The sequence below is a fragment of the Primulina eburnea genome, chromosome 15, assembly GCF_022965805.1.
Source record: "Primulina eburnea isolate SZY01 chromosome 15, ASM2296580v1, whole genome shotgun sequence".
Classification (NCBI taxonomy): Eukaryota; Viridiplantae; Streptophyta; class Magnoliopsida; order Lamiales; family Gesneriaceae; genus Primulina; species Primulina eburnea.
The window spans coordinates 35,351,027-35,378,788 of NC_133115.1; the positions used below are offsets into that span (position 1 = coordinate 35,351,027).

The following is a 27,762-nucleotide window of genomic DNA, read 5'->3' on the forward strand; positions in this document are numbered from 1 at the left end:
TGTCATTTTAACATCGAATCAAATATACAAGATCAAAGTTTCTGTAATGCAATGATACATTATTAGACAACACATTTGGCCCTTTGATGTGTGTGTTTTTGTTCATGGCCTAATGAGATATTATTGCCTTTCTACACGAAATTCCATGTGTTTACAAAAGGAACAAATAGCATACTTAAAAAAAAAAAAAAGAATAGGTCTCTTGTGAGACTGTCTCATGAATCTTTATATGTGAGACGTGTCAACCCTAACGATATTCACAATAAAAAGTAATATTTCTCACGATGACTAAAATAAGATATTCGTATCAAAAAATACGACCCATGAAACCGTCTCACACAAGTTTTTGCCAAGAAAAATAATAATAATCCAAGTTACTTTCAAATCTTAAAACCCACCTAGTGCGACTGCGAGTGAGTCATTGGTTGATCAGACATCTTAATTTCTACAAAGAATTAGAGTTATAATTCATTTTATTTTATGTATATATTAATTAATCATTAGTAAAAAAATTAGCATTGGAACAACACTTACAACCTAAAATAAACCAAAACCACATAATTAAACACGTGAAAATAGTCCATGTCAATACATTAGGTTATTTTTATGCCTTTGTCCCAACCAATTGCTCGATGCAGTGTATGAAACAACATCCACCGTAATTATGATATATTCATCGAGACTGGTTATTTAAAGTCTAATCAAATAAAGTAATTAATTTTTTAGCTGTAAAGCATAATTTAGAAAATATGGAACACATGGTTGTACTCGTGTCTTTCATTTTCAAACTACAGTTTAAATACAGCCTTTGTTATTTTGTGGAAAGTTCAATATTTTAACTTTAGGCATCTTGGCATATATCTACTCCGATTGACTATAGAGATTTAATCAATAAGTTGAGGACAATAATGTAATCTAAATTTGCTTTTATTTGTTTAGTGTTTTATTATGTTTTCTTGGTGTTATTTTTAAATATATATCTTTTCACTTTTGTCAAAACATTCCATTACGTGATTATAACATCTATCAATCAGTTGAATTCATATTAGCTTAATACTAAATATTAAAAGCCAATAGTCTTAAATTGATTTGAACATGTGAGAACTGTAAAAATATATGAATATCTGATATACAAACTGAATTTTGATTTTTTGATGTAGTTGAGTACGTTCTCTTCATATTTCATCTGATCAAAATCACTGATTACTTTCAAATCATAATAAGGTAATGTTTAGGGCACCCACATTGGGTGTTAAAGGGGTAACACCCACTCTCACGCGAGAGAGGGTGTATGGCGTTCATCTGTATGAACCCCCCTGTGTCAGTTTATTTTTTAAAAAAAATTGCACACTTAGCGACGGTTTTAAAACTCCGTCGCTATTAGCGACAGATTTCTAGAAACCGTCGCCGATTTTATGAACGCAAAAAAATTAATATTGTTAGCATAAAAAGTAATACTTTTTCATGGATGACCCAAATAAGAGATCCGTCTAACAAAATACGACCTGTGAGACCGTCTCACACAAGTTTTTGCCTATTCTTAAATCATTCATTTCACTCTTAAATGTTTTTAAATATAAAATATTTTTTTTTAAATAGTTATCCAAATAAAGTTTCAATTCTAAAAAATTTGTATAAAATAGTTTTTTAAACACATATTTATTCTTAAAACAACTTTTAAATCATTTGACTTTTATAAAAGTTTTATAAATATTTATTCAAATGAAACCATAATATTTTGTGCACTATCGATTTCGTTGTTATATCTAGAAAGATAGAATTATAAAAAATCATAAACGACATAGCATGACAACATGAAATAACTTCATACTGAATAATGGACCAAAGCAACCATTCAAGCGATTATTGTAAATTACCCAACAATTTTAGTTTAATTATTTGTGTTCCTAAACAATGGATTGATGTGTAAAGAACCCGTTTGTCGTTCGATTTCATTTGATCTTGTGTAGTATATTATATTTCCTTGGTAAAGCCGTAAATTAAACTATGATAATCCAAATTTTCCTTTGCCATGGCAAAACGTAATGCATTTGGATGATCTTCACCATGCTGTCGCAGAATGAAACCATGTTTCCGAACAAAAGGAGGCGAAAGCAGGAGCTCGGTGGAGTTGGAGAAATTTTCATTAACTTAATTATTATATCCTTTGATTGATACAGGTAAGAAGTTCAGAAGGAATTAGCAACAAGAATTGCCTGTCTGCAGCGTGCCTTGGCCTGTTGAATCCTCTCATTCAAGGTATCCTCCTTAACAGCTGCTTTCACCATGGCCAAATCCATTTCCATTAGCTTCAAAACCCTGCACAGTTCAGTCACCATTCGCTCCTCCACTTTCCCTTCATCCACCAGCACTTCTGCTTCTTCTCTAGCTCTCTCGGCCACTATTTCTCCAACTTTAGCCAACAGCGTGGTGGAGCCATACTCTCTTTCCATCAGCTCCACCAGTTTCTCCAGAAAGTCCATTATCACGTACCCTTTTGGCTTCTCCAGTGGAATGGGTTTGGTTCTCTTCCACCCTATCTCGAAGTTCGGAGGCTCGGGTTTCACCAGCCCGCCTCTTGATTTCCTGTCTCGTATTATCTCTGATCTTCTACGCTTCTCGATGGGGAACTGTTCTGAGCTGATGGTGGGGCCTGGATTTGGAAACTGATCATCTTCAGGAGTGGAGTCGGAGAGGCTTGTGAAATTTGTTGATGGAGGGTCCGAATTTGATGTGCAGTGGATGGGAAATTGGTCGAGACGTATGGGGTTCTGAGGATTTAGCTTGGGGTGCACAAGAGTTAAAGGATTGGTGTGGTGATGGAGAAATTGGAGGAGACTGGAAGCCATTCTCAAAGTAGCAAGTGCTGATTCTAAATCAGAGATAAGGTTACCTGGCCTTCTCTTGGTTATGACACTCTTTTGCAATTTATCATAATAAACCTTTTTCTATGGAATAATATTTCAATTATGCAAAGATTTATTTCTGAAATGGGGTCAACTCTACCGATATTCACAATAAATAATAATACTCTTAGCATAAAAAATAATATTTTTTCATGCTTGACCCTAATGAGATATCTGTCTCCCAAATAAGAATTTATAAAATAAATTCTAAAAAAATCAAAATATTTTTTAATCATAAATAATAACTTAAAGATTTAAAAATAATTAATCAGGAACTTGGATACGTTTCGCAAATGGAAAGCCCAATAGTTTTGGGTCACGCATATGGATCATGGAGCATTTTATCGGGTGCCCATATTTACGCAGCCCAAGGACCCGGGAAACTAGCACTAGATTATATTATTGCCACGTATGCTTAGAGGCGAAGCAGAATATATAAACTAATTTATTACGTCCCATACGGTAATCATCGTTTCGGCCTTCTTCGAAGCCCTAATTTCCTGGTCAGGTGATCTCTCGATGCCTTCTTGGTCCCAATTCGGGATCGATCCTGTTTGATCTGTTTGATTCAATTGCGATATGAATGGTTGATTTGGAGATTCCTATTCAATTTTGTCTTTACCTTGCATTAATTATGGTGTATGTAAATAGATGAAAATTTTTCTTCCGTTCGATTAATTAAATTTATCACGCTCTAATTACTTTTTATTGTGGCTATTTTCGTTTGAATTTATTCATATGAATCACTTTATACGTGCTTCTTAAATCCATTTACATTTCGAAAGGACGTGTTAACCACTTTTATGCGCCAATTCTTTGTGGAATTCAACCTTGGGCAGCTACCTCTTTACCCTGTTAATTTCGCCCCTTGTTTAAGTCTCCTATTTTAATGAATTGGGTGCTTAAAAATTCGTTAAAACTTTAGGCCAGTCTTTCGTTCAGGTTGTGAATGTACGGGAGGTTATTGGAGTTCATGAATTTGTTTGTCTGTCTGGACAGTCTGATTTATTGCCAGTCTTGTGTTTTTGCTAGCCAAATTTGGGTGGGGTCATGCTTTCACATCTCTCATTAGTGGATCCTCATTATAATCGATCTAGCAATTTCTTTAAAGCTACCAATTACATATTCTCGTATTTATCTGCGTAATTCATTCTGATACACGACATCGTTATTATTTATTTATTTCTTTCTGTAATCATTAACTGACTCTTCGTTCCCGTATCTTAATTTCCATGTGAGATGATCTTGTTGACTGATGTTTGGTTCGTGTTTCTATCTTTACTCAGGCCTGATTTTATTATTAAAAATAATCAAGTTTCATGTCTGATTTTGACATCCAGACTCCTACTGCTCTAGGTATGCTTCTTTACTGCTTTTTGTTTGTCGATGCTGTTATAGTTCCTGTGATGATTTGAAAAATGGAAATTAAGTTGATGGAAAAATAATAATGTTTGTAAATATTTTATATGATAATAATGAATGAGAAATGATGTGGTTGTCTATTGCTAGATCTAGAGAGATTAGAAATCCTTCCTTTTCGTAGCTGACTTGATTTTCCCTTAATGGCCAGATCCTTTCGCTGATGCAAATGCTGAGAATTCTGGTGCCGGGTCAAAGGACTACATTCATGTTCGCGTACAGCAGCGGAATGGTCGGAAAAGCCTAACAACTGTGCAGGGTTTAAAGAAAGAGTTCAGCTATAACAAAATCCTTAAGGATCTCAAGAAAGAGTTTTGCTGCAATGGAACTGTTGTTCAGGACCCAGAACTAGGCCAGGTTTTGTTTATTCTAATTCGTTACTTTTCTTCACTTTTAACCCTTTCATGTTATCAATAAAGGATTTTCCTATGAAGGTTATTCAACTCCAAGGTGACCAGCGGAAGAACGTGTCTTCCTTTCTTATTCAGGTGATTACTTCTCATAGTTTATTCATCACAATATTTGCTGGCGTGATAATGTGCTGGTCAAAATCATAATTTAAAAGTATGAAAACTGACTGTTAAGCAAATATAGATAGTCTGGGAAAACACTCTACTCCATGTGCAGCAAAACAAATCATTAGATGCATAAGACTTTCTATTATATTGCTGAACCTCTGAAGCTTGTACGTCAACAATCTAATCTTTCTAATATTTGATCTTGGAAATAGGCTGGGATCGTGAAAAAGGAGCATATTAAAATTCATGGTTTCTGAATACCAGCCTTTGTCGTTCTGCTCTGGCAGTTGGATACTGCGTCAGTGCTGAAGATGATATGTGCAGTTCTCTTAAATTACGTCAGTTGTATGCTACAACGTTTCCAATTTCTCTTAGTTTCCCAGTGTCATGCGTGATGTTGACCGAACTTTTTTCTGTTTTGATGGATATGAATAATGACATTCGTGCGTTGAATGCAATACATTGTCTTAAATATTGCTTTCCATATTTGTTTTGTACTATTATAATACTGTCTTAAATATTTTTTTCTGTATTTGTTTTGTAATCTTGGACGAAAGGATTTGAAGTTATAGATTTAAATCTGTTTGATTAATTGAATGGATTTTAAATCCATTTCATCCTCAACTTATGTATTAAGATGGATTTGAAATCTATCCGTGATGGGTGACATTTCAAATCAACCAATCAAAGATAAAGCCCTGCACTCATTTGTTTACGAAGATGTAGGAATGTGGAAAGGATTTTTTCTTTAAAAAAGATTCATGAAAGATTGTTTTTTTTCTTCCCAATTATCACCTGTGTTTTTTTTCTTCCCAATTATCACCTGGTTTCGCACCTAATCTCTTTTATGTTGGAAAAAATTTATGTCATTGTACCATAAATAGGGTGGGCTGGTGGACGAATGAATCTGTCAGCATAGTGTATGCCTCGTATGATCTGCCATGGATATATATTGATTTGTCTATTTTGCAACAAATTCTCCCTTTGTTTGACACCGACACAATAAAATATCTGTCATCAAATCTATTTTACATTCAAAAAGATTAATTCAATACAAGTCTGCTCATGCTAAGATTATTTTTCAATGTAACCACATTAACATCCACATATCAATGTCATAAAATAATTATCCAATTTCTATTCAAATGGGAAAAAGCCCAATGGACCAAAGTACAAAATCCAACACGATTATACGAGACAAGCCCAGATAAAAAGTACATATAATTTGTACACCATGAGCTACTGAAAACATTTCTACATATTGATATGAGTACTATTTCTAGCTCAACAAATTGTTTTTTTCCACAGAGTCTTGTGATATCTTTATACGGGGATCATAGATAGGTCTCTTTATTAGTTTCTATTCGTGTTTTCAGGACATCGATGCCTAGTCGGAAGCTAAAATCAATAGAATAGCCGGATTAAAATGATTTTCAGATCCTATATTCAAACATTTGTCTGTTTCTCCCTGTACCAAAAAAATCTATTGTAGGAATTCACGTTAGATTTGGGGGTAGTTTTGATTTAAGCGACTCGTGATCATGTTGCTACGTACCTTCAAAAAGTAGTTCGGATATTCTATGATTTAGCAAGTGTGTTACCGTCCAGGGTCCACCCCTCTTTGGTGTGGGCCCACAGCAAATGAAAGATGGACGTCACACCACATCGGGTGAGGATATCCAGTGTGACGTGGAATTTCGTCTCGATAACCAATTTAATAATTACTAACTAGGATCATTCAATCGATGAGCGGATATCGTGGGTTTGAATATATAATATAATATAAAATGTAAAAAATTTTGTACCGTGGCTGATTTTTTTTCCCCCTCGAGTCAATGACTAACAGTCCTGAAAGGGACCACACCTATATTATTGAGTAAAAATCTATGTGAGACGGTAGTCGTATTTTGTGAGATATATATTTTATTTGGGTTATCTATAAAAAAATTTACTTTTTATGTTAAGAATATTACTTTTTATCGTGAATATCGGTAGAATTAACTCGTCACACAAATAAAAATTCGTGAGACCGTCTCACTGAAACCTACTTATATCAGTGTAACTTACTTTTGGTTTTCTTTTCTGCCAATATGATTATTTATTTATTTATGGCTTGGATAATTAGGGTAGATAATATGTCAATATTGACTGGTTGGCATTATTTCAATTATGCTGCTATATCATATATTTATAGCACGTTGAACCTGCTGTATTTTCTTTTTTTATTTTTATTTTTATTTTATGATGATTAGGTAAACTCACATGCTGATACATTAGTTTGCAAAATACTTTAATCGCCAATCACGTTAGACAAATCTTTTATATAACAAAATAAATATATTTTGTAACTCAATTTGTATGTTTACAGGTACAATATAAATTAAAAATTTATTATATGACGTTTTTATCAATAAAAATGGATTAAAATATTACTACTCCTTCATAAAATATAGCACTAAGTATATAATAGTGTATATATATATATATATTTATATTTTATTATTATTATTATTATTATTATTATTATTATTATTATTATTATTACATTAATAAATGTGTGTTGATGTGTACATGCATCCGTTAAAAAATTATATACCCTATGAAATTAAAATATGGAGAAATTATTATTGTGTTTATAATATTTTTATTTTTTTTGAAATACGGAAAGGGAAAAATAATTAACAAAAGCCTAGGCGGATGGAAACTAGGAGGATAATTTAAAGCGGTGATTTATATCGTCATCATGAAACCAACTGCATCTATTGTTTTTTTGTCATATTTTAAAAGGACAAAGAACCACTTATGCTTTAAATAAATTGAATAAATAAATATTTGATTTATATTCGAATTTATTGCATAAATTCAAACTTGAATATGTTAAAAAAAATTGAATTGAAGTAGAGTTATAATTATTTTGTTCGATAATTTACGGTCACTTGCAAGATTTAATATTTTATTAATATAATATAAGTATATATCAAATATATATAAATTTCGAGTTTTTCGAGCTTTTGAATCTCCCTTCTCGAACTTTAATATCCAAATAATAGTTTGAATAGTTCGTGAATAACGAACATTTCTATTCGAACTCAAGCAAAAAAATTAAAAATTTCAAATTTCGAATCTATATGAATCCGAATATATTCGGGGAATTCGACCCTTAAATTTTTATTAATATAAAGCTCGATTCGATTGATTTACCTATCTAAATCCACATGTTTGTTCCTTTTTCAAAAAAAAATTTCTCATGGGTATATTATATTTATTTATGGCCGCGTTGATTGCTACGAGACATTATTCCAATTTTGTACATATTCTATTACATTATCAGGGTTTACGGAACACCTCGTATATTTTACACAAGTAAAACGACAACAAACTTTATTACTACCATTACTTTTTTTTTTTTTTAAAATAATACCCTACTTTACATTTTCTGTCGGTGGATGGCCGATGGCTATATTATATATAGAGTTAATATTTTTTTTCACTCTGATTTAAATTTGACATTTAATGCTGTTCAAATAATTAATCATCATTTCAAAAAAATAATAATTAATCATATATTTTAATAAATAATTAATAATTTTAAGATTTGTTTGATCAAAATATTTTGTTAGATTTAATTAATATAAAACACAATTATTTATGATCAGTTTGTCACGAGCTTATCCCGTCATCATATAAACGTGCCTGTATTCTTTTTGGCACTGCCACACACAATAATTTGGCAGATGAAACTTTTATAATTATTATTTTAAAGGAAGTACTTTCTTTCTTATGCTATAATCTCAACGAAATAATTGTAACTTAATACGCAATTTTAAATGAGATATAAAAAGACGACAGATCTTTTATTGGAGTTATTTATAAAAAATATTATTTTATAGGCTAAGAATATTACTATTGGGAAAATAAGTTGGGTTGACCAGTCTCATATATAAAAATTTGTGATATCGTCTCACGAAATACCTACTCATATATAAATGTATCAATTACTGAAAATTACACTTTAAAAATTAAAGAGTAATCTAATATTACTCGATTTACTTATCCTTACCACCATAGTCTTCTATAAAGCAGCCGTAGAAGCAGCGGGCAAAGGGCGAACCATAGCAAGATGGCTTCAACAACTGAACCTCTGCTAAATACTCCCCGAAACTCCAGGTTCATCTGCAAGTTCCTCTACACAGCTTTAGCATTTGTCGCGCTACTCGTTTCAGCTGTTTTTCTTGCTTCAAATCTTAGCAAACAAACCCAAAACGACGTTTCACATATCTGCCAACGAGCTTTGCATCCCGAGACATGCCAAGATTTTGTTTCTCAAGTTGTATCCAGTGCTAGTTTTGAAACCAAAGATACTACGGTCATCTTGCAAAAATTGTTGATGAAGGAAGCTCGTCTCATGAAGAATGCTTCCTTTCATGCTAGAAATCTGAGGAATCAGATGAATGAGAAGACTGAACAAGGGGCTTTGTCTGATTGCCTTGACCTGTTAGACATGTCCTTTGACCGGGTTCTTGATTCCGTCAAAGCTATTAGGGATGGAACCAGGATGTCTCGTGCTGATGCACGAACATGGCTGAGTGGCGTGCTCACTAATCATGTCACCTGCTTTGATGGGCTCAAAAATTCCTCAAGAAAATCAATGGAAACCTTTCTCGAGGACCTTATCTTGAGGGCAAGGGCTTCTTTGGCCATTCTTGCCACGGTATCAGAGCCTGACACGGATTTTGCAGTGCTTTCTGCACTTGGAGGGATGCTACTACCTCCCTGGATCACCGCAATGGACAAGACATTGCTGGAGACCTCGGGTAACGCGATAAAAGCTGATATAACCGTTGCAAAAGATGGATCGGGTAATTACAAGACAGTTGCAGAAGCAGTTAAAGCGGCCCCGACCAATAGCAAGACCCGTTACGTGATCTACGTTAAGAAGGGAACGTACAAGGAGAACGTTGAAGTGGCCAGCAACAAGAAGAATCTGATGATTGTTGGAGATGGTATGGATTCAACAACCATCACCGGTGATCTCAGTGTAGGTGGTGGATCCACTACCTTCAACTCCGCCACTCTCGGTAAATAATATATTTAATCACTTGAATCCGTTTTGCATGGTATGAATTAATGGTTTGTCTGGGCAGAATAAACATTAATGGAGCCCATATATACATAATTATATATTTAGGCTTTCACATCCTAATTAACTCCACTATCTCACTATACACTGCGTGGAGTTTTTTATATTAGTGAAATGCTAGTTTTCTAACATAAGCTACTTGCGCATTGCAGCCGCAGTTGGAGATGGATTTATACTACAAGACATAGGCATAAAAAACACAGCCGGGGCGGCGATGCACCAGGCAGTGGCACTCCGCCTAGGTGCTGATAAATCCGTCGTAAACCGCTGCCGCCTCGACGCTTTCCAAGACACACTGTACGCGCATTCCCAAAGGCAATTTTACACACAGTGCTACATAACGGGAACCGTCGACTTCATATTCGGCAACTCAGCAGTTGTGTTCCAGAAGTGCAAACTGGCAGCCCGAAAACCCATGGCTAACCAGCAAAACATGGTCACAGCACAAGGCCGAACCGACCCAAATCAGAACACGGCCACTTCCATCCAAGCTTGCAACATCATCGCTAGTAGTGACCTAGAACCAGTGCAAAGTTCCTTTCGTACTTACCTAGGTCGTCCATGGAAGGAGTACTCGAGGACCGTGGTCATGCAGTCAAACATCAGCAGCGTCATAGATCCGGCTGGATGGGCGAAGTGGAACGGGGATTTTGCGCTGAAGACTTTGTATTATGGGGAGTACCAGAACCAGGGAGCTGGAGCTGGAACCAGCAAGAGGGTGGATTGGCCTGGATATCATGTTATCACCAAATCGTCTGACGCCGTGAAATTTACAGTGAAGGAACTGATTCAGGGCGGGGACTGGTTGGATTCCGCTGGTGTATCTTACATCGAAGGATTGATCTGAATCATGCGATGTTGGTTCTAGATCCATATGAGTTTAAGTTGACAAAAATTACATCAATGGCGTCATGTTGTACTTATAATCTTGTTTTTGGACGAAATAAGTTGGATATCCAACATACTTTGCTTGTGTCTACTAGTCGATGGTATTGTATATTATTATAATTATATAGATATGGCTTTTTAATTAACAGATTGAACAAAAATATATCAGCGATCTTTCACAGTAATCCAAAAGTTAGATTATGACGTTTTTTTTAAATTTATTTGTGTTTTAGAAAAGCCTAAAATATTCATGAGACCGGACTTTGGCCCAAGTAATCTCACCCTCTTTTCCTCTTGGTTAGAGTTCGAGCTTTCCACACCCCATAGTTCAGGAAATCTAAAAAAGAAAAATTAAGTGTAAAGTATTCATAGGTTCATGATTCAAACATAGGTATGTACGTAGAGTTGGGCCTAGAGTAAGGATGTGCGGCAACTAGATTCATGAAGTAACACATCTTGGTTAATAACTCGACACATTTGAACAAATTTCCTATTTGGGAGATCGGTTCATGTTTATAATAATAAGTAATATTTTTTTATATATAATCTAAATAGAAAATTCGTCTCATGAAATTGACATGTGTAAATTTATCACATAAGTTTTTGTGTTTGGATAAAAATAATCAAATTAAATTAAGAAAATTAAAATTATTATATAACTGAATTTACCAAATTAATTGAATAATATATACCAATCTATATGTGCCAATTCAATCTAATTATTGCCTGTGGTTGGTCAATCTACAATTTTGCAGAAAAAGTACTTCATAACAAAATGACAGGTTGGACTGTACGCCATTTTTCCGCTGTCTAGGTGAATGAAGTATTTGCATTTATACCCCATCTTTTGGCCTCCGCAAGAATCGCTAAACTAGAGGAAGAAAACGCTTCTTAAATTTAGTTCCTACGAAAAACGTGCGTCTCTTATGAGCCTATGCCAACATTGTTTTCTCGTCTCATCTGTATCATTTTTCTTCTCATCACCTTCATGCACCGTGTCCAATTTCACGGGGCATTGCCTGGTGATCTCTGACAAGTAAACACTTCCGGCTCTCCGCCGATCCCCAACGCTGCCTTTTTAGCTAATTCAACATCAAGGCTTATGAAAAAAATAGAAAAGGATTTGAAAACAAATCCACGTTTATTCTCACAAATGTTGGCAAGAAAATCAGGCATGAGAATACAACGGTTCTGTGTTTTACTTGTCCTGTTTGTATCCGCCATCAACGTCTCCAATGCTCAGGATTATGACACCCCGGAGACACCGCCTCCGGAACAAGAGAACTGTGATGGAATCTTTGTGTCCTACACATTCATGGGACGAGAGAAAGAGTATCCATTTGTCAAGAATGTTTCGGCTCAGGCATGGTCATTTAAGGCCATGTTGAGTGTTCTCAATGCTGGGGCTCAAGAGCTGAAATCTTGGAAAGTTTTCGTCGGCTTTCAGTATCGAGAGCTGCTGGTTTCTGCAGACGGTGCTGTGGTTGTTGATGGGGATGGATATCCTGTCCGAGTCGGGAATAATGGAACGACTCTCGCAGGGTATCCGCAGGCTGATTTGAAAACTGCGATAGATACCGCAAATGATTACGGTCAGATGATGGTGCAGGTCAATCTCAAAGGAACACAATTTGGGCTTGGAACTAAAGGGACTCCCATGCCTAAAAAACTTAAGCTTGTTAATGAAGGGTACAAATGCCCTGCAGCCACTCGAAAAGGTAAGCCAACACCTCAAACGTTATGTCTTTTGCGACACATCTGTTCGTTGAATCGTTTACCAGGACGTGCATAATTTGTACTATAAATGATGCTTTAATATTATATTTAAAATGCATTCCCTTATCTTTGTTTGAGGGTTGTCAGGAGTTTTGGGTGGATTTTCTTGTTGTATTCGTCTCATTGAATATAGTTTTCCAAGTGTATAATGTCTCGTCTGATTTTAAATCCCCTTAAAATACATCTTTATATACAAGACATGTTCTTCCTATCATATGGCTTTTGAGTACCAAATGGAACTGTTTGCAATCTCAATAATGTGAGCTGAGTAAAATTGAAAATGGGCGATTTCAGGAAGTTACATGCATGTTTGCTGCAAAAAGGACCCAAAATACAAGGACAAACTCAAAACCAAGTTTCTGCCTCGAAAGTATGGTGATCTCTCCTTCACATACGATGTTCTTCGAGCATATGAGAACAAATATCTTGCACAAGTCACCATAGACAACAACCATCCACTTGGTCGTCTTGATCAATGGAACTTGACTTGGGATTGGATGAGAAACGAGTTCATTTATGATATGAGAGGAGCTTACACCCACAAAAAAGACCCTTCAGAATGCATTTATGGCCCTCAAGGCCAGTACTACCAGGATTTCGATTTTTCTAATGTAATGAACTGCCAAAAGAAGCCAGTTATAGCAGACTTACCTCCTGAGAAGGAAAACGATGACAAGGTTGGCAGGTTGCCAAATTGCTGCAAGAATGGTACTTTGTTGCCAAAGACAATGAATGAGACTCAGGCTAGAGCCATTTTCCAGTTAGAAGTGTTCAAACTTCCGCCTGACTTGAACAGAACCGCTCTTTATCCACCTCAAAATTGGAAGATCGATGGCCGACTCAACCCGACTTACAAGTGCAGCACTCCTATTAGAGTAGATCCAACAGAGTTTCCTGATCCTTCCGGGATTGCTGCAGAGACTTTCGCAGTAGCAAGTTGGCAAGTGACTTGCAATATGACTCGTCCCAAGCCGAAACAATCTAAATGCTGCGTTTCCTACTCAGCTTACTATGCTGATTCAGTTGTTCCTTGCAACACTTGCGCATGTGGATGTGATGAAAAAGCTCGTTGTGATCAAAATTCGGCTCCTTTGCCTCTTCCCGCAGATGCCCTTTTGGTACCATTCGTCAACAGAACAGAGAAAGCAAAAGCTTGGGCCAAGATTAAGAACAAGAATCTACCGACAAAATTGCCTTGTCCAGACAACTGTGGAGTGAGCATCAACTGGCACATTGATTCAGATTATAACAAAGGATGGACAGCGAGAATAACACTTTTCAACTGGGATGATTTCTCATTTTCTGATTGGTTCTCTGCCGTCCAGTTAAAGAAGGCTTTCCCTGGTTTTGAAAAAGCTTACTCATTCAACGGCACAAAGCTACCTCACGTCAATAGCACCATATTCATGCAAGGCCTGCCTGGATTAAACTACTTGGTTGGAGAGGTAAACGGGACTCACCCTGAAACGGATCCTAGAGTTCCTGGAAAGCAACAATCGGTACTTTCATTCACAAAGAAACATCTAAATAATATAAACATACCACAAGGGGATGGATTCCCTTCGAAAGTTTTCTTCAACGGGGAGGAGTGTTCTCTTCCAACAGAGTTGCCTCGTAGAAGCGACGCAGGGCGATCTCGACTTGTTCTGGTTTCACCCATTCTTCTTTCCCTGCTGACTCTCCTGCTTCTGACATTCAGCTTTAATTGATGACAGCTCAGAATTTTCTTCTGGTATAGAGACGCATTTGTCTAAATTTTTAAAAAGATAAAAGAAATTCTGCAGCATGGTCAAGACAATTGTAGTTCAACAAGCAGATGACGAGAATGGAGATAGAGTTCGAGATTTATGGGCTTCATTCATTTGTGATTGTTTGCAAAAGAATAATACACTTTCTGTAGCTTATACTGATATAGAAAAACAAAATTTGTTTTCCTGTTGTTCATGTTTATGTTCTTCCCAGGAGTTTCTGAAAAAGAACCTATATTTTGATACTTTTAGGATCTTTTTATCACGCTTCTCTTCTCTGTCGGCAGAATCTCTCCTTTTGCGTTATATGATTTGTTTATAATCAAATCAAGTAGGCAAAAACTTGTGTGAGACGGTCTCACGAGTCATATTTGTGAGACGAATCTCTTATTTGGGTCACCTATAAAAAAGTATAAGAATAAGGTAGGATTGACACTCACATATTATGATCCGTGAGACGGTCTCAGTCACATGAGACCCACTCAATCAAGAAACGGCCAAAAGAATAATTGAAGATGCAGCAGCAATCCGATCGAAGTCCATTTGGAGAAACAACCAATTCTTCTATTTCTACCAACAGCTGACTAACCATGATCGAAAACCACGGCCCATGAGTTTTATATTACATCACAAGGGTTTGATTATTACAAAATTCTCTTTTATTTTTCCCATATTTTTAATTTCAAGGAAACCCCGGCCCCTATTTATTACAAAATTTCATCCTTTTTATTTTGATTTCAAGGAGTCGAAGTTTTATTATAAATACATGAAATAAATTTGGGCGTCGGGATTTGAAAGGCCAAGCCCCAGCTCCTTGGAATACAAAAATATATTGTTTAGATTAGATTAAAAAAAACGTAGTAATATTTATAAAAAGAATAAAATAAATTAATGATAGTATCAAATTTTAAATATTAAGAAAACTAATAAAATTAATAATAATATCAAAATTAGCTAGGGATGAACCGAATTAGCCGATTTCATTGTATAATAATGATGATGGTGCTAAAAATATAATAAATAAATAGTAATAAATGGCAAAATTGTGTGTGAGTAAAACTTTGGTTAAACTAAAATAAGCCGATTAAATTCAAAATTTGTACATCAATAATTATTCAGTTTGTTTGATTTTTATTCTCAATAAGCTTAAATTTTTTAAATAAACATCTTATTCATAAAATTTTTCGGGGGTAAAAGTTGGTTGATATGCAAACGAAATAATCAAATTTAATTCGGTTCGTTTGTTTGATTTTAACTTTTGAACTAAATTGTTTCAGCTGATGTTTTGGTTTAACCGAAATCTTATTCACCATGACTACGACAATATTTTGTTATTGAGTTTTTAAAAAACTTATTATATGATCCTGGACCTGAAGATAGGAACATTTTTCCTGGCCAAGGTTCTTTTCCTCCACGTCAAAGTAAAAGGGGTTGCATCCTGTTAAAGAAAAATTTCAGAGAAGTTTAAACTTTATTGAAAACTCAAAGTTCATTGCACAAAGTAAAGGAAGCATGGCCAGTAAAAGGAAAAACCAGTGATGCTCTTTTATCGATATGATATCATTTGATTTCGTACGAATGGTTCCATTTATTGAAGTACAACTTTTGAGAAAGATTTAAACTTTCAGAGCAGTATTAGAACATCCTATGTCTAATTCTCAGCGGTATAAATAGTTCAGAAAAAAAAACTACACAGGCAAATTGTTGAATTGTGGAATTCAAGGCAAATAGTAATACTTTTGAGATAAAAAAGCGTTTTTTTATGAGTGACTCAGATAAAAGATTCGATTAACAAAAATGACCCATTAGACTATCTCACGAGAGTTTTTTTTTTAAATTTGCTTAAAACTTCACATTTCCTTCAAATATATTTGGGCAAAGTAAAAAATCATATATGGCTCACTGTATGTTATTGAATCTGCTCTTAAATGTTGCTGTTTGACTAAGACATCTAATGATTTTGCTTTTAGAGTACCAAATATTCAAAGTCATTTACAATATATCCAATACTAAATTAAACTGGCTTAGAATTGAAATTTGTTTATAACAACCGATCTACTAAGATCAAGAAGAACAAATGTTAAAAATAGATTTCTCCCTGTAAATAGATTTCTTGGATACCATTTCCCAAAGTGCAAGACATGGAAATATTCTTGGCGATGATGAAGCAAAGTATCAACTAGCTAGGGGAACAATTTTTAAGTGGAAGCTAAGAATAACAAAAGGCACCAAAAGCTTCATCCCCACAACTTGTGCAACCACATCTACAAATACCTATCTTGGTCTCATCTTAAATTCATTAATTACCTTCAACAAAATCAGACATTTTTCGGTACAAAATTATACTATTATTGGTTCTTGGCCTGGTGGGTGCATTCTTCTCCAATGGCCCGATTTAACGTCATCTATTTCTTGGGGATTTTCAATGTTTTATTGTTGATCAAGGAAGGTGATGCATTTGAATTTAAGGTTGGTGGCTCCAAAGGTACTTGGACAGTTCCTGTTGATCCTGATTCTTCCGAGTACAATAAATGGGCCGAAAGAAATCGATTTCAAGTCGGAGACTCCTTGTGTAAGTCAATACGAAATAATTATTTATTTCGATTGGGAAAAAATATTTTAACCATGTTTAATTACATTAATGTAATTGTTTCTTTGCAGTATTTGTGTACGTTGCTGATCAAGATTCCGTTCTGCAAGTAAACAAGGATGATTACACAAACTGCAAAACTGCGTCGCCTATTGCAAAATACAATGATGGGAACACCGTGATCAAGTTCAATCAGTCAGGTCCTCATTATTTCATCAGTGGGGTGGATGATAATTGCCACAAGAATGAAAAGCTGGTGGTGGTTGTCATGGCGGATAGAAGCAAGCATTCTTCTGCTCCAGCGGTGGAGATGTCGCCACCATCTCCTGCACCTTCTGGCGAAGAATCTCCTTCTCCGCCTTCCGAAGCTCCCTCTCAGGAAGCTTCTCCTCCTAATAATGGTGTTTCTTCAATCGTGCATGGTGTCGTTGAAACCATTGGAGTTGCTCTTCTTGGTTCATCACTTGTTCTGGCTCTTTGATGTGAATGTGTTGGAGTTGAAAATGGGTTTTTTTTTTTTTTTTTGGATTTTTTCTGAGGTTGTTTTACGTGGGGACTAATGGGGATTTTGTGGGGAAATTTATTATTTGTTTGGAATTCCTTGAGAAATAAGGTGACTCCTATGAGGAGTTTCTAACTTTGTATAGAAAATTAACATGTTTGTGTGTTATAATTGTGTAAGATTGAAAATAAATTGATCTGATCATCGTTGAAGAAGGAAAGTGTCATGTTGGTTGTGTAACTTGCACTCTTGTGATTTTGTTATTTATTTAATCATCTATTAATTTGAAATTTAGTTAAATAGAGAATCAGAATCATATATAGGAGTGAAAATGGAAATTCTTTTACCTTTCAGATAAAAATCGCATTTTTTCCAAAAAAATAAATAAACTTGGCATGTGTTGTGTTGGCTCCTTTCAACGACGTCGAAATTGGTGTTCACCGCTTCGTCTTCTCGGAGGAAATCGTTTCCAATTAAATAAAATAAAGTAAATGAAGAAAAAACAAACAGAACTAATGGCAATCAAGACAGCGTTCGGAGCGTTTCGAAAATCGTTCATCTTCTAGTCGTGTGTTCCCCTGCTATCGACCTGTAAGTCATCTTGTTGTCTTGTTCATAGCTGCTTAATTTGGGTAATTAACAATAATTGAAGGCGGAAACGAAGCGTCTAGTGTTCGGAAAATGTTTTTTTGTGCTTTTAAGTAGCTAAGTATTCAGTATAATGAAGGCATTCTGTGGAAAAGATTTGATTTTTTTAGATTTAGTTGGTGAAATATGTTGGTTTAGGTTTAAGCTGCGTTGACAGAGGGGGTGGGGCAAGTATCTGAATTTGCTCTGTTGTTAAACTTGATATACCAGCCATCGGCAAGCAATGCCATGACAATTTAGTTTCTTGATAAATTGATAGCTAATATTTTGGTGCTTAAAGGAAATCCTTTATTGGTATAAACCTGGGTCTAAATTTCCTTCTATTCAATATCCTGGGTATAACAGCACACTGGTTTGAGCTGAACATGAAGGAGGCTCAATGAAAGCTTCATCGCTGAGTGCTGTTGAGGTTACTTTTCAATTCAAGTGTTTTCATCTTCTGTACAATAGACCGATGGAATAGGGTATTAAAGGTGCACATGTGAATGGAAAATAGGCTCTAGGCACATGTCTTATCAAACCGAAGTGCACCAGGTGTTAATATTTTAAAATTGGATGTATGGAGAAAAGCTTATATGTTATGTAAATTACAAGCCAAAGTCAAACAATTAAGTAATCTTTAGAGTACAAGCAAATATGAACAACTGTTACATTGGATTTCATTTCAAATTAAAGTTTCTTTAATTTAACAGGCATTTAAAATGCGCCTTGGGCCTTCTTGGTGCTCCAAGATGCTTGTTTTTTGCCCAAGACACGCGCCTCACAAAATTGATGTGCCTCGGCATGTCTTCAAGTGCAAAGGTTGCATGCTTCTTTGCCTTGAGCCTGGAGCATACTTTGATGGTTTTTAATGAATGGTTAAAAGGGTAGGATGGTCCAGGGGTGACAGCAGAAATCTGTCTTTTTTGCCAAAAATATATTAAACCATCTCATCATCAAATTTAATTGTCTAGACTTTTGGTGTATGATCAGTTGGCTTTGAATAGCTGCTAGCGACATGCTTGGTGGGAAATAATGAGGTTTATTATCAGTTCCCCCATGGTATTATTATACATAAATCTTTCTCAGAAATACAGCTGAAATATGTGAAAGTGTTTTTCTTTCACATGATAGGTATCCATGTATGAAAATATTCAGTCTCGTATTGTTTTCTAGAAAATGAAATTGCTGCAACTTATACTTGTCATTTGTCAAGTGATTTACATCATACTTTGTCCGTGGAGAAATAGTCGGTTGCTAGACCTAAAGAACTGTATGTCCGAATTTACTTTCAGGTTGTGTTTGATTTGGTGGATTTGAAGAAATGATGTCAAAGTGGATTTCAAATGATTCCAAATTTGGAAGATTTTCAAATCCATTTGAATGACTACAATATAAGTTTAAAATGGTAGTGAAGGAATTTGAAATCCAAAAAATCCACAGTTATCCAATCAAGTGAAATCGATTTATATAATGGATCTGTCAATCAAAACACTTGTTCTATTCGAAATTGGAACTAATGATATAAAACTACGGAAAAGTTGATACACTAGAAATTGTTTAACAGTGTTTAGCAGCATATGACATACTACACTATGCAATTTCCTTTTTCGGATTCTGAAGTTTGTCATATGTTTGTTATACAGGTTCTTATTGCTGATTCAGACAAGTTTACCTATCCTCTGGCAGAACCATGGGCTCGGCTAGTACGTATAGTGCATCAAAAAGGCAGCTACTCACATATAATTGCTGGATCTGGTTCTTTTGGGAAAATATACTCCCTCGTGCAGCTGCTCTGCTGGACATTTGTCCTATCACTGATGTCAGGGAGATTCATGGGTCTCATCAATTTGTCAGGTAATTTGAAAAAAATGATTTTCACCAGCAGAATTTCGTTTTCTTGTGAGAAATAAAAGATTTATTGTCTTCTGATTAACCATTCTTACAGGTAAGGAACAAAACTTGTCTGGGCTTCTGAACAGGAAACGATAGAAAATTGCTTCAAAATCACTTTTATTCATATTTAATCCTCTTTGTCTGTCTTTCCATAAGAAACCATTTATTGCAAATACAATTTAGTTTTTTGACAATTTTTACTGCCGTGTTTAGGTGCAATGTTATTACAAATAGCTATAGATTTATTTGTCGAGATATGTTATGCATAGCGGCTTGACGCAGAACATTGTGTTGTAAATGGCACAGATAACGATTTTAGGGTCTGTAGCTAAAACTTGCATCTCCAACAATATAAGTGCTAATGATGATTAAACAATGCTGATGGTTCTCGATTTTGTCCAGTTTACGCACATATATGCATGTGCTGATAAGGCATTGTTATTCTAACTGGTAGGTCAGACTGACAGACAATGCCCTCTAGATTAGGCAACCTTAGAAAACTTCATCATAATTCTTCTGGAAATGGTCGTGGTTGAATCGTTAATTACATCTTTTTAGCAGAGTCTACGTTGGCTGCTACGGAAAATGGGATTTCTTGAATTTTAACTGCGGAGACAACTACAAATTCATTATATTTTCTTGGTATAGACTTTAATAACACACACCTGCCAACCTGATCGAGATGATAGTGTTTTTATAAAATATATCGAAATTTTCTGGGACAGCGCATGTATATAATACTGAGCTGTTCCAGTTATTAGTATATTGCTGATTCATGTGAAAATTTGCATGCAAAAGTATATTGTTAATTAATTGGTTTAAACATGGCTTTGGGACACTGTGAAAGATGTTATCGGTTGTTGTTCTTTTCGGGTACTTTTTTCTCTTTGTGCTAACAAAATAGCAGTAAACCTGCAATTTTATTGGATTTGACTTTACTTCTCACTTATGAGTAAAATATAAATTACAAAGGTTGTCCCATTAAATATATAAGTTTATTGGATTTGAACTTTACATCCTCACTTCTCAATAATTGCTATGCAACTAGAATGATTGATTAAACATGGAAATTTGTAAAATTTAATCTCCAAACTACGCCTATCGATATATCTCCATCTATTGCTACTTACTATTATTTCCGGTATATTTGTTGGATGCATGAACCAAGATGTCACTTGGTTTCATCCATTAATTATGTAGAAAATTAATAATATGATAACTAATTTTCAAGCATTTCTTGATGGAAAATTCGGTCTCTTTTATGAGTTTATTATTATAATTTTTTTAAAAATAAAAATCAAGTTTTAGTACAAATTGAAAAAGATTGACGAAGCTACGAGAACCGAACAAAAATGAACGTGGATGTTGCCACGCTCGACCAAAAAAAACCAAGTTTAAGTGCTGATTGACAAAACTTATTTTACTTAGTTACACTGGTGTGGATGAATTTCGATTATAAGTTTTATCATTAATAATGAAATATATAATATATGAAATATTAAATTCATATTTTAATTATTTACACAATATTAGTTACATTAAGCTGAATGAATTTCAAATATCTATATTATTGGGTGAACTCGAAATTCATCTTAAATAATATAAAACATTATATAAAGCTGAGTGAGTCTCATGTGAGACCGTCTCACGGATCATAATCTGTGAGACGGGTCAACCCTACTCATATTCACAATAAAAAGTAATACTCTTAGCATAAAAAGTAATATTTTTTCATGGGTGACCCAAATAAGAGATCCGTATCACAAAACGACCCGTAAGACCGTCTCACACAAGTTTTTGTCTTATATAAATATGAAAAGTGATAGATTTGAAGTTTATGATCTTTTTTTATCTAAAACTATATAAAAAGAAATACATTTTAATACATGTGAAATTCATCATTCCAAATGCAACATATATAATAATTGATTTAAGATTTTAATCATAATTGATATCACTGCATTTTCATGATCCATATTTGGATTCTCCTGTTATACTAAGATAGTCTTTGCAATACCTTATTTTAAGTTATTCCTAACATCTAAGTATAATTTTCAAACATTTTATTGGTTAGAAGCTTTGAAATTCTTAAAATAAGTTTTTGCAAACAATATGTTCTTTTTTGCTAGAGATGTGATGTAAATGGCTAATAGCGTTGCATATACAATTATCTAACTTTAATGTTTCAGGATCAAGACCCAATCATAACAATTCTAGCCCAATTAAGAAAAAAAATATTATCATATCCCAAAACACGTGGAGGACTCATGTTATACTCGGTGTGCGTCGAAAACTGCCATGGTATATATCCAAGTGTTAGATCTCTCAAATCTGATTATAGACGAAGTTAAAGCATAATATTTGTCATCAAAATCCAATCTATATAATATCTATATTCTATATAAGTCAGCCACAAAAGATATATATAATTTGAATGTCAACCTTACTGTTGGAGCACTAAAGGTCAAATACTTTCTTTCATATATGATATATTATATGCACAACACATTTTATATTATAAGTGACGTAAGTATTCACATAAAAAATGAAAAGGAACTTGCTGCCTAGCTAGCTAAATTCAATGCTATGTATATTAACTTTGTTCATCTCAATCTGTATTCAATATTGGAAAGATCATGCTTTAGAGAAGAAAATAAGAAGTCCAAAAAGAATACTTGAAAGAAAGGCACAGTACTATCCAAATCAAACAAAGATCGAATTAAGTACAGTTGAATCAATGTCACTCATCACAATGCCGCGCACGCACTTCACCCTTTTTCTTGAAAATACATATTATTCAACATTATATGTATAGATGTTATATGTATCCAAGTGATTTTTATTATTTGATATCAATGATTTAATTTCTGATTCATGAAAGTTAAAAAAAAGAAAATCAATAATCACAGGTCCTCTTCTTCAAGTCCTGTGCTGTTACTCTCCTTCTCAACATGATGGTCGTTCAATGCTCCACCCTTGCCAAATATATTTCTTTTCGCCTGTTCAACAAACAAGAAATTAGATAATAATAAGCTAAACCCTCGAAATGGAATCCAAAAATATATAATCCAGTCGAACGATCATGAATTAGTAGTTTTCTTCTCGAATGGAGATATATATGTGTGTTGTGTGTCTAATTAAACATATATAAAATACCTCAGAAACATCTATCTTTCCTTTCTCTTGATGATTCATGAACTCATTCATATGAGAAATCTATTGAACCGAAGCATGCAAGAAACATAAACATTACACAAAATTCAGAAACAAACGCGAACGAATGGTTATGATCTCTTGTTCGGAGACTAACCTTGGGACTGTTTGCAGGAGAACTTGCGGTGTCCTCTAGATCATAGTCCATCACAGCTGCAGGAACTTTAGTTTTCTGTTTCTTGAAACTGTTTTGCTTGCACATGATACTAATATTCTTCCCCATCATTTTATTATCGGTATCATGGTTATTACCTCTGATTCCATTAGGAAACCCTAAATTTGTATCCGTGCGGTGAATATCTGTCAACTTTTTGGCAGCGGAAGAACCGGCATCGGAAACGAGAGAAGGGGTTTCATAATCTGAGGACGAGGAGCTGTTTTGAGCATCATCACACATGAACCCTTGTATGTAGAAAGTCCAGCTGCTCTCTTCAGTACCAGAATCCGCCATTTTTTTATCTGAAGAAATCTTCATGTTTCTTTCATTAATTAATTGAAGATGGTGAAGTTAGGTATTTAACTTCTTAATCCAGTTTTGGAGAATTAAGCCCTCGTATTGGAAAAAAATACATATGTATATATAGTGGAGTATGCGCAGCTATTATCTGAGGTATGGGAATCTTGATTAATTGAAGTTGAGGTAGGTATAAATTTGACCTACTGCAACTTAGTTTTTTTATATATAAAATAATAAAAATGTATTTGGTTTATTCCACTATTAAATTTTATATTATAATATTTTGATATGGTTCCACCGTGTCCACGTCCATGCGCATCATATCTAATAAATCTGTTACACCTAATTGATAGACACATATGTATACACAGTGAATAATCAACATATCAAAACTATATATATAATATGCATATAAGGTGTCATGGGGACGGCGTTTTAATTTGTGGTGTTAGATTAGAATATCATTGGCAGAAGAGATTTGCCAAATCTCATTTTCTTATCTCCCCTTTCCCTTTCATCTAATATCTATAATATTGGAATATAAATTGGAACAAGTCTTTAAGGTTTTGAAGAAATGGACATTTGACATAAACATTTCCTTAAATTATTGTCCTCTTTATCAAAATAATGTTCTCTTGATAATCATCGTGTGAACCAAATTAACTTAAGATTAAAAAAAAATATTCAATGGAAAAAATAAATTTAATTCAAAAAGAATTTTATAGTTGCGTCACCACTTAAATTAATACATGGATTGTTTCGAGACTGAGACAAGGAAGATTGGAATTAACTCTTGGAATCAAATTAAAAAGTATTATTTAATTTGCCTATAAAAGTCTAATATCTGTCCAAAATAAGTGTAATTTATTTATAGAATATATAAGTTCTCACCGTTGAAAACAGATAAACGTGACCCAAAGTATCTATCTATGACATTACATATTTATTGTCTTAATTAAAAAGGCTTAAGAAACTTTTGACATGCCAATTTAATTAACTATTATTTGTTGATGTCAAACAATTAACGGTATTATTAATTAATATTGAATTTTCATCGTCTTTACACACACACACACACACAAAAACATGTATTATTGCGACTAATGTAGAATCAATGTATCGTACATCGATCACTTACCCTACAAAAGTTTGGCGGCTGTAACTGTCGGAACATATGCATACGGTAAAGTTTAGTATTAGATATAACTTCATGCAGGAAAAATTTAATTACAGGCTAAGCTCCTACGACTCCCTCGCTCTATACATGCATATATTATTACTTTTTATACATTCATCTGATTCTGTTTTGATCATAACGTACAGATAAGATATAAAAATGTACTCTTGAAATTTCACAGGCATAAATACATATGTATTTATATACGTATGCACAGGGTGGAGCTACATAGCCCGGGGTGGCCCAATTTTTTTTTAAAAAAAATTATATGTAAATTTTGTATAATTTTGAAATAATATGATATTAGCCCAGACAGATCAATTTAAAATATTAAAAGATTTTAGAGTTTAAAATTCTAGCTCGGGCAGAAGCATATTTCTGGCTCCGCCATATGCATAACGAATATTTATTCTACGATATGAGTGTAAACTTTTCTTAATCATACACTGGCATCTAGCTAGTCATACAAAGAAAGTTTGTTTTCCATCGTCTCCTACAGTTTGATCACATAGTAACCACTGATCTAGGCAATCGAATTTGACTTCTAATTGTTAGAATTTGGTATTGATGGTTCTAAGAGATAAATTTAATTTAATGTGTTCAAAGTAACAATAAAATAATGAGGAAAGAAATTAACAGTTGATAATTTGACAGGTATGGATTAGAAATTTTAGACAATATTGTATTGAAGAACTTAATTAATCTATGAATGATAATAATGATTGAAAAATGATTCAAACTCCCATTGAGAACGAATTGATCAAAGGAGAAGTTAATGTTGATATTGTTGCATATAATTAATACAAAAAATTGAATCTAGAGAGTTTGTTTCAACCTAACTCAACTCCAAAAGCTAACCCAATATTTGCAACTCTCAGATATTTTATCCAACCGACGTGGTACAACTAACACACATTTTCACGCTCATGAATGAACATCTGGAGCGTGAAGTTTATAAGTGGCTCAACTATGGACAGTCCAAAACATAACAGTGGAAAATATGGAGCGTGAAGTTTTCAAGTGGTCCAACTATGGATAATCCAATACATTACAGTGGAACATGTTCTCTGATACCATGTTAAATTTGATACGTGAACCTAACTCAACAGAGACAATTGTTCAAGTCTATATATATAACTCTCATAAATTTTATCCAACAAATGCTGGACAACTAACACATATTATTTAATAGGTCTAATTTTTTATGTTCGATTCAGGTCGCAAAAATTCCTAGTACGACACTGTATACACAAACATATGTATATTTAAGATGTTATGAACACACATATCGTTTAGACCTCAATTTATGATCATCTGGCAGGCAATATATATGTTACTAATTATTACATAAGGAGTAAAGTAACAAAAGAAAACACAAAAAAGTTGAGAATTCTGTATTTGGTGGGACAAATAAGTTACCCTACAATTAGAGGAGAGCATACAAATAAATGCAAAATCAGGCAAATTCACAGGCCGACCCTCGTGTTATGATATTGCGTTTATTTCCATTTCACCTGTGAACTCTCAAAGACAAAGGACAATAGAATGCGACGCATACCGACAACATTGTTGCAACAAATATGAGGACGATAATTGTGATTAATTGGGTCTACGTCCTGTTTTAATCATTTAACCATCTGGCCAACACCCCTAATGCCAGAGAGAGTAGTAGGTCTCTTGTACGAAACGGTCTCACGAATCTTTATCTGTGAGATGGATCAACCCTACCGATATTCACAATAAAAGTAGAGTAGCTAGGTCTCATGTGAGATCGTCTCACTGATCACAATCTGTGAGACGGTCAACCCTACTTATATTCACAATAAAAAGTAATACTCTTAGCATAAAAAAGTAATAATTTTTCATGGATTATCCAAATAAAGATCCGTCTCACAAAATACGACCCAGTGAAACCGTCTCACACAAGTTTTTGCCATAAAAGTAATACTCTTAGCATAAAAAGTAACATTTTCTCATGGATGATCCAAATAAGAGATCTATCTCACAAAATATGACTCATGAGATCGTCTCATACAAGTTTTACCCAAAGAGAGAGACGTGAGTTCGAACCCACGTTACAACAAAACTTTCCAAACCCCGTTGTAATTAAATAATAATAATAATAATAATAATTTTAACCATCTGGAAAATTTCAAAATTTGAGAGATTAAAACAAATAGTTTTAGAATTTAATTTTTTATTATTTTAAAAAAATACGATTAAGAAAATGAGTCCTTCGACTGAATCACCTCTTGCATCTGACTTAGTGCAGCAATTGATTATAATACACGATAATCGTCGGCTTTTTAAATATACGAATAAATTTATAAACTGAATATTTAAGAATATCCAGGAGTTTCGAAATTAACAGCCCAAGGAGGAATAAACATTAGCTAGGGACGTGCAAGAAGACTTGCACATGATTCAGATGAAAATTTAGACACATATATTAATTACATAATTTTTTATGAAGAAATTTCTTCCTCGCTCGAAATTAACTCAAAAAATTTAATTTTATATACTATATTATATATAAGAACTTAAATTATCATTTTATTAAACTTCTAAGACATTAATTTTTTATATTATGCCATATCTTAGATATATGTTTTTATAAAAGAAATATGTTTGAGGATTTTGTTAGATGCATGCATTTAGTTTTTCAAGATGTTGGAGTTGCACTAATAATATACTTTAACTATTCTAGATATATCATATATGTTTTTATAATATGTTGGAATCGGACCAATATAATTTTTTTAATTAATTATTCTTAATGTATCGTATATTTTTAAGACTAAATTAGCCGGCAATTTCACTTCATTATTATTTTAAACGAACGACTACTCCGACGACCGGATAATTTGTACGAAATTAGGTGTAATTATTTTTATATATAGATGCA

At 34.0% G+C, this 27,762-nt stretch overlaps 6 protein-coding genes across 8 annotated transcripts; 4 read left to right on the forward strand and 2 right to left on the reverse strand.

Moving 5' to 3' along the window:
• Positions 1-2,122: 2,122 nt before the first annotated feature.
• Positions 2,123-2,936, reverse strand: LOC140813886 (protein CHLORORESPIRATORY REDUCTION 41, chloroplastic). The gene has a single exon (XM_073172675.1). The coding sequence runs from the start codon at positions 2,847-2,849 to the stop codon at positions 2,190-2,192; it is 660 nt and encodes a 219-aa protein (XP_073028776.1). The 5' UTR covers positions 2,850-2,936; the 3' UTR covers positions 2,123-2,189.
• Positions 2,937-3,348: 412 nt separating this feature from the next.
• On the forward strand, positions 3,349-5,329 carry LOC140815086 (protein translation factor SUI1 homolog). Of its 2 annotated transcripts, none has more exons than XM_073174195.1 (5): positions 3,349-3,414; positions 4,193-4,262; positions 4,477-4,682; positions 4,760-4,813; positions 5,056-5,329. In XM_073174195.1, exons 2-5 carry the CDS (start codon positions 4,226-4,228, stop codon positions 5,098-5,100), a joined length of 342 nt encoding a protein of 113 aa, XP_073030296.1. In that variant the 5' UTR covers positions 3,349-3,414; positions 4,193-4,225; the 3' UTR covers positions 5,101-5,329. The 2 variants fall into 2 exon arrangements, with proteins under 2 accessions (XP_073030296.1, XP_073030297.1); XM_073174196.1 differs by having other exon boundaries at positions 3,350-3,409.
• A 3,589-nt stretch (positions 5,330-8,918) lies between these two features.
• On the forward strand, positions 8,919-11,034 carry LOC140813554 (pectinesterase-like). Its single transcript, XM_073172111.1, has 2 exons — positions 8,919-9,921; positions 10,136-11,034. The coding sequence occupies exons 1-2, from the start codon at positions 8,964-8,966 to the stop codon at positions 10,828-10,830; spliced, it is 1,653 nt and encodes a 550-aa protein (XP_073028212.1). The 5' UTR covers positions 8,919-8,963; the 3' UTR covers positions 10,831-11,034.
• A 788-nt stretch (positions 11,035-11,822) lies between these two features.
• Positions 11,823-14,359, forward strand: LOC140815285 (COBRA-like protein 10). Its single transcript, XM_073174411.1, has 2 exons — positions 11,823-12,589; positions 12,942-14,359. The coding sequence occupies exons 1-2, from the start codon at positions 11,974-11,976 to the stop codon at positions 14,354-14,356; spliced, it is 2,031 nt and encodes a 676-aa protein (XP_073030512.1). The 5' UTR covers positions 11,823-11,973; the 3' UTR covers positions 14,357-14,359.
• Positions 14,360-16,672: 2,313 nt separating this feature from the next.
• Positions 16,673-17,662, forward strand: LOC140814090 (early nodulin-like protein 9). The gene is made up of 2 exons (XM_073172960.1): positions 16,673-16,967; positions 17,057-17,662. The coding sequence occupies exons 1-2, from the start codon at positions 16,781-16,783 to the stop codon at positions 17,464-17,466; spliced, it is 597 nt and encodes a 198-aa protein (XP_073029061.1). The 5' UTR covers positions 16,673-16,780; the 3' UTR covers positions 17,467-17,662.
• A 5,045-nt stretch (positions 17,663-22,707) lies between these two features.
• On the reverse strand, positions 22,708-23,791 carry LOC140814695 (uncharacterized). Of its 2 annotated transcripts, XM_073173759.1 has the most exons (3): positions 23,321-23,789; positions 23,167-23,226; positions 22,708-23,009 (listed from the first exon to the last, which is right to left on the reverse strand). In XM_073173759.1, exons 1-3 carry the CDS (start codon positions 23,696-23,698, stop codon positions 22,914-22,916), a joined length of 534 nt encoding a protein of 177 aa, XP_073029860.1. In that variant the 5' UTR covers positions 23,699-23,789; the 3' UTR covers positions 22,708-22,913. The 2 variants fall into 2 exon arrangements, with proteins under 2 accessions (XP_073029860.1, XP_073029861.1); XM_073173760.1 differs by lacking the exon at positions 23,167-23,226 and having other exon boundaries at positions 23,321-23,791.
• Positions 23,792-27,762: the final 3,971 nt, after the last annotated feature.